The 15649-nt window shown below is 38.4% G+C and overlaps 1 protein-coding gene across 1 annotated transcript in view; it reads left to right on the forward strand.

Annotated features, from left to right (window-relative positions):
* Window positions 1-15649, forward strand: part of tbkbp1 (TBK1 binding protein 1) — a 57757-nt gene that overhangs the window by 27415 nt on the left and 14693 nt on the right. Inside the window, exons 2-5 of the mRNA XM_063892529.1 lie at window positions 2365-2616; window positions 8443-8568; window positions 11317-11421; window positions 13671-13818. Coding sequence (XP_063748599.1) covers window positions 2374-2616; window positions 8443-8568; window positions 11317-11421; window positions 13671-13818 — 622 coding nt within the window. The 5' untranslated portion in view covers window positions 2365-2373. The remainder of the gene's footprint in view (window positions 1-2364; window positions 2617-8442; window positions 8569-11316; window positions 11422-13670; window positions 13819-15649) is intronic.

The raw sequence follows: 15649 nt of genomic DNA on the forward strand, positions 1-15649 counted from the left end.
CCGTGGAGGAGGGGAGCTGATGAAAATAGCTCAGTAGGCAATGGCTGACTCACAAGGCAATGCTGCGAGTCAGGAAGGCATTCATTCCAGTGTACATCAAATCAACTAGCTCTTGTGTAACTCCGTCAGTACCCGTAAATCAAACAGTTTCTCACTGCACATAGCCACGATGAGTATGACTTTAGTGCAAATGTCTCCTTCGTGGCTGCATAATAAGATGGCGGTGACATCACAGGTGCCATTTATCATTGTTGACAGCATTACCCAGAGTCTTTAGGACCAGGGAGGCAACCCAAGGCTGGTTGGCTGTGATGTAGCTTGGTCAGCTAACTAACCCGGCTCATTCATCATGCCACTCAAGGAGCATAGGCTGTAACTGCTCATGTTTTTTTAACTAAGGCGAAATAGAACAAGAGTATGAACCAGACATGTGAATCAGAGTCTGATTAACATATCAGATACCTCACTGGTTACTCATGCACCTGCAGGGCAGCTCTAGCTTTAAATTACATGTAGTTATTGCAGAAGAGAGATAAAAGGGAAATATATGGTATTGAATTAGCTGGAGAAAACCAATATGTTTACATGTGCAGAAGCATCCTGGTTAAGGAATATCCTGTTTGTGTTTGCACATGTCTAACATGCTGGTTTCAGAAACCTGGATAGGCTCCCAGTTTTGGAGAAACTTGAACTAAAAATGCTATCCAAATTTCTGATCCCTGTGTGCCATGAGTGCAGGAATGTTCTCAACTAAAGCTATGGCTTAATCAGTCAGTTACAGAACACATATGATAATAAGTGATGTAATAATATTCTATTAGCTGAAATGAAAGTAAAAGCTGACTGGTAATGCTTTTGTCCTCCATTTAGATGGAGGAACTAATGTAAACAGCAGTGTGTCCTGGCAACCAGAAACCAAACTAAAAGTCTCACCATAATCACAAATAAACAAAACCAATCCAGGCAGCATTACACAATCAACCCCCTTGCTCTGCAAGGTTTGAAATGGATTTTATCAATGGATTGAGAGCTTTGACACAAGCATAGATGACGGCCTCAGTTTGCCATCTGAAATGGTTGTCTGAAAGCAAGAACATTTTAAAATATAGTATCCAATTAAACTGATGAAGATTTTTTTTTCTGGCTTTTCTTAAAGAAAATTCTTAATTTACAAACTGGGGGCGGGTCATCTACTGTCTGGAAAATCACTTACTATTGATGTATAGCTCACACAAACCCACTTCAAAACAACTAAACTACACCGTCAAGGTTTGTTCATGCCCAAGAAATTATCCAAACGCATTATTCGTGCAAATTTGAATGCTCAACCGATGGCTACCAGAGTGGGCGGTGCAAGACCAGGATCTGCAGTTTCCCTAATCTTAGCTTTGTAATAGGTGTGTCACAATTTATTGAAATCATGTCAATAATGCACATGTGACAATATATTATTAGAGATTTATATTTTTGAAAGCCCTATTTTATAGCAAGCTTCAGGTCATCGTTAGCTGCCAGCCTTCTCTGTTTTGGATTGTTGGACATTCTCGGCTTTGATTGGAACTCAAGTTTTATGGTGGGCACACAAAAATAGGAATATCGTTCGTTAGATGGATGTGACGGAAAGCTGTACTGTTAATAGACTCAAAGAAACACTGAGACCCACCCAGCCTTTAAGAGACAAGAAAGTGTACTCTGAAAACTAAGTGGGTTTAAAAATATTTGGGAACGCACTGTGCTAGAGCTTTGTGCTTTCGCAACCATGTAGCAACTGTGCAGACTTATCAACATATGTACCAGTCTTAAAGCCTTGGGTTAATTATATCTTTGGTTGAGTAAAACATTTTCACATTCTGTCTTCACTTCATTTTGGAAAATAAATGATCTATATGCTATCTATAAGTTTGCTTGTGCTTTTGTCAATCCAAAACTTTAGAATCACAGAACAGGGAGATGAAAAATCAGGTGCTTGTTTAATGTAATTTTCCAAAACCTCATCAAAAAACAGGACACTGGTTTGAATATAATCATACAACTATCCATGAGTCATCTTTCAATTTCACATAGAACAACACAGTGTCCCCATAGTCTGCCTCCTGTCGTGCTCTGTGCTCATATGCTTTTAAATATTTTAAATTGTGTGTGCCAGAAATCCGACCGCTCTCAGTTCACTGCGGCTTTATTCCTTTTTGTTTATTGCGAGTGGTCGTCTCTTTGATATTTTAGCACTCCGGCAGTAACACTGATAGTTGACCCCGGCCAGGATTACGAAGAGGTGTTATTCATTTTTTGGCAGGAACATTCAATTGAATGGAAACAATCTGGTGGTTTAATAATTAGTGAGAAAATGTCTCTGTCTGTCCTCAGGTTAAGGTGATGCAGTCTCTGTTCGGTGGAGGGGAGATGGGGCTGCTGGGAGGAGGCGGCGATGCAGGAGGCCTGAAGGAGGACGGATGCGGCAGCGTGGTGTGGCACTCCTCACCCCTGCCCCCCGACGACGTCTACTCCGCCTCCCATTTCGCCCTTATCACCGCCTATCAGGACATCAAGACCAGGCTGGTGTGCCTGGAGCGTGAGAACACCAGCATCAAGAGGAAGCTCAAGATCTATGAGATCAAGGTGAAGAGTTTTACTTCAAAAGTTAAATATGGGAAGATTTGTCAAAACCAATGGTATTGAATTTATTGTCCTTGTGGGTATCAGACAAAAGGTCTTTAGTACAGACAAGGATAAGGCCAGTTTGTCTTTTGATTTATTCGTTTTTAGAAAAAAGGGAGTGAGCTGTCCAGCCTGAGCATTAAGGCGGTGAGATTGTACACAAAGATGAAAGCAGAGAGAGCTTTGGTGGGCTTTGATCCGGGACCAGTGGGGGAATAAACAGGAAAAATCATTCCACTAAATCAAGGCAGAGGGCTACTGAAAGTTTACCTCATGCTTAAGTAAAAAATATATATTGAGTAACAACCATAAAGTGCAGTGGAAGCAAACTGAGGGGCTATTAAAGCGGGGTTTCGCACACTCAAGCCCTTTTTGAAACTGCATTCATGGCCCACAGGAGCTAATAGCTGAGTTAACATAGCCCTTCCAGGTAGCCAATGAACCCTTTTACACCTGGTATCAACATGCAATCTGTACATGCGTATAGTATCTAGATAATGAGAGGTCACAGGCTTTTACATTTATGCTGTTCCCTGACTATTGCCGCATTGTAATTGGATCTAGGTGTGCAAATTATGCAAGCAGAGCTAGCAGATTGTCAGTAAACATTGCAGCTCCTAGGTCATGCTGCTGTATGGGCTCAATCCAATTTGAAGACGTTCAAGTTATTAATGTGAAATGCAAGACAATTAGAAGCAATAAGCTGTTGGCAATCAAAATATTCCAAGGCTACTTCTAAAAATGCCCATCAAAAATGTATAAATACAAAATAGAAATGAAAAATTAAAGTGTAAAATAGTGCAAATGATGAGATAGGAATAAAATACAACTTTAAAAAATATATTTTTAGTAGACACTAGTAATTGCTAATGTGAGGAAGGGAATGTAAACAAAAAGATACTAATTGTTAATGCGTTATACTGTAAGAAGTAAAACAGATTTATGAAACATCTAGTAAAATAAAGGTAGAGGAGTAGCAATATCAAAGGTAAAACCTGTGTCTACAGATTTTTCATGGTCAATATTAAGACTTCTACTTTTGGCTTTATTCAGTATATTATACATTTTCGTTAATAAAATTCAATAAAAATGTTGTTATATTTTGTTTTATATAAAAAAAACAGTTTAAAATCCAAGATATTTAAATTATCTTGACAATTACAAAGAAAAGCAACTAATATTTGCATTAGAAAAAGTGTTCCTTATTTGAACAGTGACTGTGTCTTATCCTCTTTGCCCAAAGCTGAATGTTGTTGGTGGATCTTTTTACTAAGAAATGTGGCCAAACTGTGCAGTGTGCATCCCTACTTGTGACCCAACCACCATGCAATACACCCACATTTACATGTCGTTCCTCATTCAGATAAAAAAAAATAATTAAATCAGATTTTTGTATCAGGTGAACATTTGGCCATACTGTCCAATTGATACAGATCTCATGATATAACCAACTTGTTTTTTTATGTTCTATATTGATTTTATCTCGGGTTTAAAACCACTGACTATGCCAATATTTGTTTTGATTGATTGTGTTAATATTATTTATGACATCAAGTCAGCTGGGAAATATGTACTGTGTTTTTGCTACTGAAGCACTCCGGTCGCTTAAGAGGAGTGAGGAGTCAGCAGTCTATGACAGTAAAAAACAGTCAATAATATTTCCAAAACTGTAAATGACTGCACCCATGAGAGGTAATTGAACAAACAGTCAACAATGTGTTAATATTATGGTGCTGGTGTCTGATAGTAGTCTACAAGACTGGCATGGACAGACAAGGATACACACACAATTCACCACATGATCTCCCCCAAGGGTTAAGCCTGGCAGAAATAATGAGCCAAATAAGTCTTTTTCAATGTTCAAAATTGCATTCCGGATGTAATATAAAATAACAGCTGAGCTTCTTGTACACCGTAAATATTTCTCCATGGCCAGGCCTGCTTGGTTGGTGGTGGAAATCAGAACACTTTTTGGTCTGACGGAAGAGCAGGTGATGCAGAAAACCAGCTCCTAGCAGTAGCTGGGCATATAAACATATATAGGGATGGCGTAAGGAAATAGCGTGGGAGGACAGAAAGTGAGAGAGAGAGTGGAAAATATAAGGGGATCTGGAGGTACATAGGCAGAAAAAGCAGTTCAAGACAGGGAAAGATAAATGAGGGACTAAAGGGAGATAATAAGGCAAAAGCAAGGGAGAGATAATGAGGATTAACGATAAAAACAAATCCTTGATATTCTCATTATTATCATGAGTGTATACTGTTCTAATTAGCCTAGAAATAATATATTGTAATGAAGGTTGTGTTGTCTAGTTTGGCTTCAGGTGCATGAGGACCTTTAACAAGCCTTGCCGTTTGCAATGATGGAGAGTTTTTCTTGTAGATAAAGCAAATGCTTCAAAAGACAAAAGTTATCAAAGAGGCTGCAGGAATCAAAATGCTGAGGAAGAATTCCCAAAAAGTGCAAGCTGTTGCTCCATTATGGTCTACACGGGATACTGTTGGTAGAGAAACTGAAAATATTCTGTGATGTAGGAGTTGAACGTCGTTGCAAACTCGAAAAACTTTGATTTTAGGAGACTTGCATGAAAAATTGATGATTATTTTTGAAGTTTTTTTGTGGAGTTCATAAAAGGTATTTTATGGTTGATTTGTTTTCCAGCAGAGAATTTGACGGAAATGCAGTTTGACTTTGTCTTTTCCTCTCCTGGCATATGTGAATGTTCGGATATGCTGCATCCTTTTAGTGAGCAGCTGTTGCTGATGGCTGCAGGCTGCCACATCGCTGTTGATTTAGTCGCAAGCGGCACTTTGTTCACGGCCCATTCCCGGAGAGACAGGTGTTGATTTTGGGGAGAGCAGGTGCGGTTGTTGGCTGTTTGGAGTACTCACACCTGTGCCTCAGTAAATACAACATGTGCCCTTTATTTATTGTTTTGGATTTCGATCAATTGAAAAATAATCACAACATGGACTGCTGAAATCCCTACGTTCAGAGACCTTTTACTAAATGTTAAAATTCTGTATTGTTGTATTATTTCAAGATTTTTTTGTAAGAGATGTTGTTGCAGACTTTCTCTAAATACAAGATGCCCATGTAAGCTGCTGTAATGATGCAGATGGAAATGCTTCCTGTTCTCTGAACATCGGTTGAAGTGAGGTTGTTAGAGCTCCCGATGCTCGGCAGTATGAGGATTCTTGGGACCCCTGGGGGGTTTTGCCCTTGTTTCGAACATTTACTGTTAAACTGAGCAGAGAGAGGTGTTCTGCTAAATGGAAAAGAGTTGTTTGCTCCTCAAATAGACATTGCACCAGCGGCAATGACTTCATACAGAACATGAAAAACCCTCCCTGCTTATGGTAGGCACTCTAAATGTAAATTAGTTCATTTAGGTTGAACCACATGCAGTTATATAACTCCTCTTGTGTGTTTCTATCACAGCCTGCTACCAGACAACAGTTAAACACTATAACCGGGACAAATTGCCTACTTCATAAGTAACAGTAAATGTGGTATGAAATGCAGTTATGATTACATAAGCAGACATATCTGCATAACGGTTGCAGCATATAATGCAATTACTTCTGCATAATTTAAATGTCTACATGTAATGTTTGCATCATATCTATTTCCCTGCATTACCATATACAACAGTAAACATGTTTAGTCCTGTGAATGAGGAGTTGCAGTGAGGCAATACAATATAAATGTCTCTTTTTCTTAAAGGATAATAATAATAATTATATAATAATGGTGATATTCCTTATGTTCCTTATTGTCAAAAAAAACCTTAAAGAGGAAAAAAACCAACAGTGAAATGATTCCACTAACTGTGGTGTCTATCAAAGACGAAAATATTTTTATTCAACGAGATTATTAGTTTCTAAATCTTCTTGGAAAATAAAACTATGTAAGAGGCCTAATCCCAAGCCTAACCTATATTTAACCATCTGCACTATCTGGCATAAACAATATGGCAGAGACAAATCACACCAGACTCACCAGACTGAAAACAGCATCTCTACAACATTGGGGCAAGTTGTCTCACACCCTTGGTAAATCATTTCCAATCCCACCCATTTCTTAACCTTATTACCTCGAGACTATAGTTTAATGATCATTGGACCACTGGATAGAAAAAGAGGGACAGAAAAACACGATTGACAGATCACTGCAGAGCCGCCCTCGCCGCCGTCCACTGGTCCCTTTTTATCAGCAGCCTTAAACACCACACAAACCGCACATTTGCTACACAAATCCACAGATCAATATGCCAGTGAAAATTATTATCAACTCTGAACCCTAAACCTAACCCTCTTCAGTAGAAATAAATGGTCTGCAAAAAGGAAGTATGAAAATTGATTAAGATGTTGTTGGTTTCGGCCTTATCATAACATTTCTTAACGTAACACAAAATACGGCCAGTTTTAACCTTTTGCTTTACCAATGTTATTTTGAAAAATGCCTAACACCAGTCGGATTGAATTGCAGTATGTGGAACAGGAACACTAAATGAACATTGAAGTAACCATTCTATGGCCAATGGATGTACAGTGAAGGAAATAAGTATTCTATCCCCTGCCGATTTTTTAGGTTTACCCACTTACAAAGAAATTAAAAGTCTAAACTTTTATTGTATGTTTATTTTAACAGTGAGACACTGAATATCAAAGAGAAAATCCAGAAATGTAATTACAAAAAAGATATAAATTGATTTGTGTTTAATTGGGGGAAATAAGTATTGATCCCCTTGCAACCAACAACAATTCTGGCTCCCACGGAGTGGTTAAGTAAGTCCTCTCGCTTTAAGAAAGTGCTCTTGATGTCAACTCGTTACCTGGATAAAAGACACCTGTCCACAGTCAATAAATCAGATTACAACCTCTCCATCGAGACCAGAGACAGGTCTGTCTTGTAAGGGGATCAAAACTTATTTCCCACAATTAATTGCAAATCAATTTCTATCTTTTTTTTAAATTACATTTCTGCATTCTCTTTTTGATATTCTGTCTCTCACTGTGAAAATAAACCTACCATTAAAAGTATACACTGTTCAGTTCTTTGTAAGTGGGCAAACTAACAAAATCGGCAGGGGATCAAATACTTATTTCCTTCTAAAAGAAATTATATATTTACTTCTGAAAAAAAGTATTTGTCAGTCATCGAGTTCAGTGAATAATTCTGAAAAGATGGACATACAAAGTTACGGACGGACGGACGGACGGACGGACGGACGGACGGACGGACGGACGGACGGAGGGAGGGAAGGAGGGAGGGAGGGAGGGATGGATGGATGGATGGATGGATGGATGGAGGGAGGGAGGGAAGGAGGGATGGAGGGAGGGAGGGAGGGATGGATGGACAGACAGCAACTGAGTCACACATCCAGCCCAGATTTCATTGTGTAGGATGAAATTCAAAAAGTACAATTGAGGCAACATGCTAAGTGAAATTGACAGATAAGTTAAGGAGAAGTGGAAAATAAAATGTAGTTCATGTGGGAAAAAAATATTATTTCCAACACCCTGTTCTCCTGAGTGATATCTGGGACAAACTAAAGTTGCAGTTGATACAGGATGAATCTTTAATGATCCCAGCGTGAAATCAGCAAAAATCTGAAAACAGCAGGACAAAGAGGTATAAGCACACAAACAAACAAAAGGCACGAATAACCAGAAAGGGTTCTTTCAACGTTTTGTTTTCCCAGTTTTTTCTTTACACTTAGTCATACTATTACTTGCATAATTCTATGTTTCTACAATGTCCTTTATTTATTTTTTCTGCAGTTCCCTATGATCAATGAGTTTGGGGAGGATACCAACTCCTACTGCTCCTTTGAGAGCAAAGAGACGGCGCTGCTGCACTCCGAAAATGGCAATCTGCAGCAGAGAGTCAACGTCCTGACCCACGAGGTGAGAGGAAAAATGAGGACAAGAGGGGGAGACAGAGAAAGGGAGGGTGGGGGACACAGGACGGAGCGAAGATTGGATGAAGAGGAGATAGGAGAGAATGCAAAGCCAAGATGGGACATGAACAAAATAAGGAGGAAAATCCGTACATTTCATTATAATAATTGTGGAAGAATAAAAGGTTTATCACACCAAAGGTTTTGCATGTGAATTAATAGAATTGAAAGAAAAAATTGAGGCCAAGCCTGTTGGACATACGCTGAAAGATGTCCAGAACTAATTAAGCACTAAAGCTAACGCCCAAGCAAGAAATTACTGAGATTGAGTGTTTTTAAGAAGCCATCTAAGGAGCGCTGTGACATGGGATTTTCATGCTGGTGTTCTATTTTTAGACGCGCTTTAATTGGGAACAAACCTGGCCAGGATTTTTTTGCTGAATTAATGAAAGAAGAAAGTAAAGTAGATGTGGGATGACAGGTTCTGATATTTATAAGTGTATTCACTTAAGGAGCTAATTAAAATAGAAAACAAGAAGGTATTTGAAAATAACCAAACATCAGTTTTACTACTTTTCTACCATATAAGTTACCCCCTTCTAAATGTGTGCTAAAGTGAGAGGGTAGAAAGGCAGTGAGCATAATGTGCTTGGACTGCTCATTCCCCTCACTTGCAACTTTCTGTGACTGTGTGAACTAGAGTGTTAGTAAATAGATATGAGAAACTATCCACACAGGAAGGCAGTGGTAAAAACGGCAGCGGTTTAAAAAAAAAAAGAGGTCGAAAATGAGAAAGAGGAAGGATATGGTTTATAGGAGCAGCAGAAGCAACACACAATGTCACACAGTTCTGACAGGAATTAAAGGTCACAAAACAGAAGGTAAAATAACCTATTCATGTCTTGCTGATAAAATGCAGGAAAACAGATGAACTGAACTCATGCACTGTGTACATTCAATTATTGGGAGTATTTACACCTAAAGCTCAAAATCAACTGACGTTTGTAGGTTCTTCCTTCCCTCTTGATATTGAGACCAATGCAGTGTTCCTGTGTCAAAATCTAATTTTAAATGGAGCCCTATTATGCTTTTGGGGGTTCTCCCTTTCCTGTAGTGTGTTATATAGGTTTTTGTGCATGTAAATGGTCAGCAAAGGCTAAAATCCCAAAGTTCCCATCAGAGGGAGTTCCTCTCCCACACACTCCTCACCTGCTTTAAACGCCCAACCCTAGCCCTAACCTTTTTGAGCATTAAAGCATGCAAACATGTCACAGTAGAGGCACAAAATACAAAAATGAAACACAAGATGAGCAGAATAGCGTCCCTTTTATTTTTGTTTACACAAAACAGTACATCTATCAGTTGTAGTAGCGGTGACAGTACTAATAGTAGTAGGAGACAGTATGCTAGGTATTATTTAGGTGAGAAACTGTACACATTGTGAAGAGAGAGAAAACTATGAGGAGTGAGAGGCCCAGCCTTCAAACCACTTAATCTCAACTCAATGTCATTTCCTCCTCTCCTCACGTCTTAGTCCCTCCAATTTAAGATACGATTGGAGTAGGCATGGGAGAGCCACGAGTAGAGAAGCGTCGAGGCAACAAGCATCAAACAAAATTAGACATCCATGTACTGCCGTCAATTAGACAACTTCAATTAAATATGAAGGTGGCCCAGCTGCATCATCTGCCCATTGTCTCCCCTCTTTCACAGTGCTGAAAAAACCTCCGCAAAAGTCATCCTTGTTCATAGCTCCTCTTGAAAGCCTTCTTGAGAGAGGAGAGCAGGAGGCACGACATCAACTAATAAGAGTATAAGAGTCTGGATGAGACACATGGATTCATTCTCATATGGTTTTGTAGATCCTCAAGAAATTCTGTTCATATTTTTGCTATATTTGGATGGAATCTTGCTGATTTCACTCATCCTAAGAGCTAAGGAAACTTTAGCATTACTGTTTTAATGCTGATAGGAATAATGGCAAAAATAATGAAAACAATTAGAGAATCATACTTTTAATTTGCCGTTTTAGCAATTGTTCCTTCATTTGCATTTTTTGAAACCTCGTATCTGTGTGCATCTCCTTACAGGACGCACAATAGCCGTTGAGTATTCTCAGTCACGATGTGTTTGACAAGCAGCCCTACACCTCAGTGCCAGGTTTCCATAAGCATATGTTACCATAGACACAGTTAATAAGCCAAACAGCAATGGCATTTACCTCTTTGTCCTCGCCGTATCTCTGTCTATCTCACTCCCTTGCTGCTGCTCCCACTCTCATTCTCCGGGTTGTCTAAGTGACCATATTCTTCATCAAAAAAGCACACTTCCTCATCTGCCTCCAAATATCTCTATTTCACTCCATTCGTTGAATGTCACTACTCTCAGTTCTGTCAAAGAGTATGTGATTATGGCATCCCATGACATACACCCCCTTATTATGTCACAGTGTGACAAATCACCAAGACATCCATTTTTTTTTTAAATAAAGTGTTAAGATGAAAGCAGAAATTATGATTTATCCATGTTTTCAAGATGGGGAGGTGTCAGGATTTCAGTGTCCCAAATTTGCTTGGTTACATAAACATTTCTTAAGAGACATATTTGACGCCTCGCACAAGAAGAAGGTTTTTTGTCTTTATTTTCCCCCTCTCTCCGCCTATGGTGGGAAAGCAGACAAAGATAAAAGTAGCAAATGTATGTCAAGCCTTTTGTTCTTCAGTCTCAGCTTTTCTTTCTGCGTTTGTGTCTTCAGCTCCAGAAGAGGAAGGAGAGAGAGGAGCAGCTGGAGGATGTGATCCAGGCCTATGAGAAGATTCACATGGAGAAGAGCAACCTCCAGAGGGATCTCGACAAGATGGTCAGAGATTACCCAGTCCACTGCACCGTCCACTCATGTTAAAGTAGCTTTACTGTAGCTGATGCCATATGGCTCATTAATAAATTCTCACAGTTATATTCCGCTGAATAGAAAAAATGTAAAAGTTGGCATGACATTATGAACTAAGAATATACATAAGTGATGCTTACACTTAAAAAAGTTTAACATGTAACATTTATGCATTAAAATATCTAAACACGACTCGACATAATGTTGAATATGTAGTTGAGTTGGGTTCTAAAATTGTACTTAATGTTTCCAAGAATTTTCAAACCCATAGAAATCTTATTTTTAGTCATGGAAGCAGTCCTCGTCATTCTGTCATTTGTAATGGCATCATATATTAACCTTGTAACCAGTTTAAAGTCTAAAAATCAGTTTAAAAATCTTTAGATCTCTGTCATTCCTACAGTATAGTTTAACCAAATGAAAGATTTAAGTTAAAAGTCTTATTAGCATTTGGCTGACACTTGCGAGCAGCTGACACAGAGCAGTTTTGGGGTTAGGTATGTTGTCCAATAACACTGACCCTCTTACTGGTAGATCAGCATTAACCCTCTGAGCCACTGCCACCCAGAGCCGTCCTGATCCTATGTTCAGAGACACAAGATTAGCAAACGTTAGCCGTTAGCTTTTATGTTTTCCATCAAATTATAAACTGGCTATTTGAGAAACAAACCGCTCATAGACGTCATCTCTCAACTAAAACTCCTTTCTCACGTGTTGAGTTTCTTATCAAACAATGGGCGCACAGAAACAGAGGTCTTGGCCCAGATATCCTCTGGTACAACAGAACCCCGAAGACAATGCTATATGCCATATTGGGTTGGGAGATTCGTTTCAATATAGATAGGCATCGAAAAACAATGCATTTCTTGATTCATTGCAATGCCTTTGTTTCTGTTGAAAAACCCATTCTCCCTATGAACTCATTGGGTACTTTTTTTTTATAATCACTACTCCATGGAAATGTTAAAAGGGGGGAACAGCAGTGTAATGTTGTGCTTTATCTTCCTTCTGAATTTGACTGGGCACTTAGAGTACTCTGCACATTTCAAAGTAATTGCCCTTTAAGCAAACATTTTTCATTCCTTCTTATTCAGAGTCAACATTCCTTCAGAGAGAGAAAGGAGTCCTTACAGAAACAATCAGGGAAATTTCTCCCCCGACACAAAACAAACACTTGATTGAATGTTAGGGTACATGTTGCAAATCTTGACAAGAAAACATTGTGTATAATTAAGAACATATACATTTTTTTTTTTAGTTCCCCCTATATTTAATTCCTTTAAGTGATACGTATCCATTTTTCAGACCTGGGAAAACCTCCTTATTTGACCACATTTATGTAACGGAGTTATAAATCAAAGTCGATTGGGACCATGCAGGTGGAAGCTTCCAACTGAACAGATTGTCTGCTTGCTCTTTCTCAGATCCCCTCTGTGATAATAAACCCTCTCATATGAGAGGGTAGTCCATTGAGCAGCTCATGCCGAGCTGTCTCAGCAGTTTTATGTGGGCAGAGTGATTATGAGATGAGGTGCGCCAGAGACGTTGGACGTGCCACCTGCCGAGGGCTGAGACAGTGTCAATGTCAGCTGAAGTCTGCGGCTTCATACTGGGCCTCATTGTCCTTAAACCTTCCAGTCATTAATCTACATAATATATACTGTATATATGATGATGGTGATTATGATAATGTTTTGTGTGTATTTTCTACAATGAGAAAGAAAGACTCTAATTAAATAAAAAGGAAAATTGTTCTTACATATTTTCAAAGGGCTAAGAAACGCCCACTACACCCTTGACTTTCATCCCTGCCACTCTGCCCTCCTCCTGCATTTTTTGTTAACCTGCTTATATAAATAGAAGCACACATGAAAACTGACATAGATCTATCCATATCTGGCATCAACACAGCGAATGATAAACTACAGTTAAAGGAATCATAACTGCCGGGTTTATACACCATCATTTATAAGTGAGAGTCACAATGAGCTTTTTTTCCCCCCATGGTACATAGGAATAAACTGATTAAATATCAAACCAAAACCATAAAATAAATAACACTATAATAATATCAGTGCCAGGAAGCTAACGTAGAGTAGTGATACTGATATTCAGCACCCTTGAACATGATTACATGTCTGGTCTACACAGAAGCAAAGTAGCTATGTAATTTTAAAATCTTTATGGGATTAAAACCAGATGAATGTGTGTGATTGCAGACCAGCCTGGTGGAGAAGCACGTGGAGCGTATCCTGGGCCTGGAGTCTGCTCTGAGGCAGAGGGAGAACTCTCTGCAGAAACTCAACATGCAGCTGCACAGCAAAGACATGCAGTACCTGCAGCTGCACGCCGGCCCCGAAGCACACAGTGAGTGACCACAGACTCTACAGACTTGGAGAGTAACGGATTACATGCGACAGGATTACATAATCAAGATACAAACATGTAACTTTAGTCCCTTACAGTAACATTAAGAAAATACGTATTCAGATTACTGTTGTATTAACAAAAAGCAGGGATTACATGCAGGATAAAAATTTATTAGGATGTATTAATGTATAGGTAGACGTACTGCCTGCAAATTTCATTTTCCTTTAAGCTACTTTCATTCTTCTTTTTGTAAATATACCTTTTTTTTTAAATGTAGAAGGTGGACACCTGATTTATAAAAAACAAAAATACAGTTTGCTTGTAAATATATTAAACTAAAAACACTTGTTGTAATCTCTTCTGTTTTGTTGGTCTAGCCTTAATTTAAGAGGCCACATTTTTGATCCTAGAAATCGTCGATCCTTCTTTTCTAAGGTGACATTCTTCTGTTGTCTTACGTAATACTCTTAAATAAAAAGCAATCAATTTAGATGTATTTTCTTTTCTGATACTTAGATTAGGTTACTGATAAAAAAATGTGTTACAGGTAACTAGTAGTTGTAACAGATTACATTTAAAGTAACACTTCCAACCCTGGGACTCTAGCTAAGATATCATGGTATAAAGATTTCAGTGTAAATATATTCTGATGGTAACAATACAGTCAACCACTTGTATTAATATCAATGCCGTGATTATTGACATTTTTGGAGAGCAAGGTGTTATTTATTTATCAGTAAATTTAAGTTATAAGATTTCTGTAAGTCCTTTGTCTCAATGTTATTTTAAATGTTAAAGTATTTTCTTGAATTAATAAATGACATCTATGATACAAACTAACATCGAATAGTAATTTGAATCTAAAATGAAATTCCCAACTTTTTGGTTACAATGATGAAGCCAAATTATCACAACCTGTCCAAAACAATTTTTACTGTGCAAATTAAATAAAGAAATACTCAAATTGAGACAAAAACAGACAATGCATTTAAACGTATTTTCCATTCAGCTTCCTTTAAATGGACCTTATTACGTGTATTTGATTTGAGTCCCACAATGCTACAAAAACGCACATCGGCATAATTTAGTTATTGGTTTAATCACTACTTGACACCTGTTCTTTACAGTAAGGAAAAACATTTACATTTCAACCTGCCAAGACACGACTTATCACTGTTAATCACCACTCATCTTTTCTCTGCATCTTTAATCAAATCCAACAATCTGGCATGAAAAATAATTTTAATTGAGGTCAAGTTGATCCTCGGCCTGTTGGAGGGAAGCAGATTGGACATTTTGTTCCAACTCCCTCATCACTGTCACCGAAAAAAAGACCTCCAGATCAATGGGGGTGCTTGTGGTTGAAATTCAAAACATTTGAAGAGCCGGGTGCTATGAATTGGAGGATTCCTTGATTTGCAGAGGGATCTATATTGTAATTACATTGGAAAACTGTGAAATAATTCATATTCAGATGCAAATTCATTCCCACTTTAGATTCTTCAAACAAGGCAGGTCACTTACACTGCTCTTACAGCAAAGAGAAGAAAAAAAAACATGCAAAAAAACCCTCAAACTGCTTAATATATTGGAATATATAGACTCAACAAGGCTTTTTTATTTTTAAACTGCAGCATAGAATACAAACTAAAAATTCCAACCAGTACTGCTGTAAAGGAGATTGGGTCTAACTTAAAGGGGCAACGTTTTTAGGGGTTCTCCCTTTACTGTATTATGTTTTTGTGCATGTGTAAAAATGCAAAGGCTAACATCCTAAAGTTCCCTCCAGAGGGAGTTTCTTTCCAACACTCACCCCCTCTGAAACACC

Source organism: Eleginops maclovinus, chromosome 10 (assembly GCF_036324505.1).
Source record: "Eleginops maclovinus isolate JMC-PN-2008 ecotype Puerto Natales chromosome 10, JC_Emac_rtc_rv5, whole genome shotgun sequence".
Classification (NCBI taxonomy): Eukaryota; Metazoa; Chordata; class Actinopteri; order Perciformes; family Eleginopidae; genus Eleginops; species Eleginops maclovinus.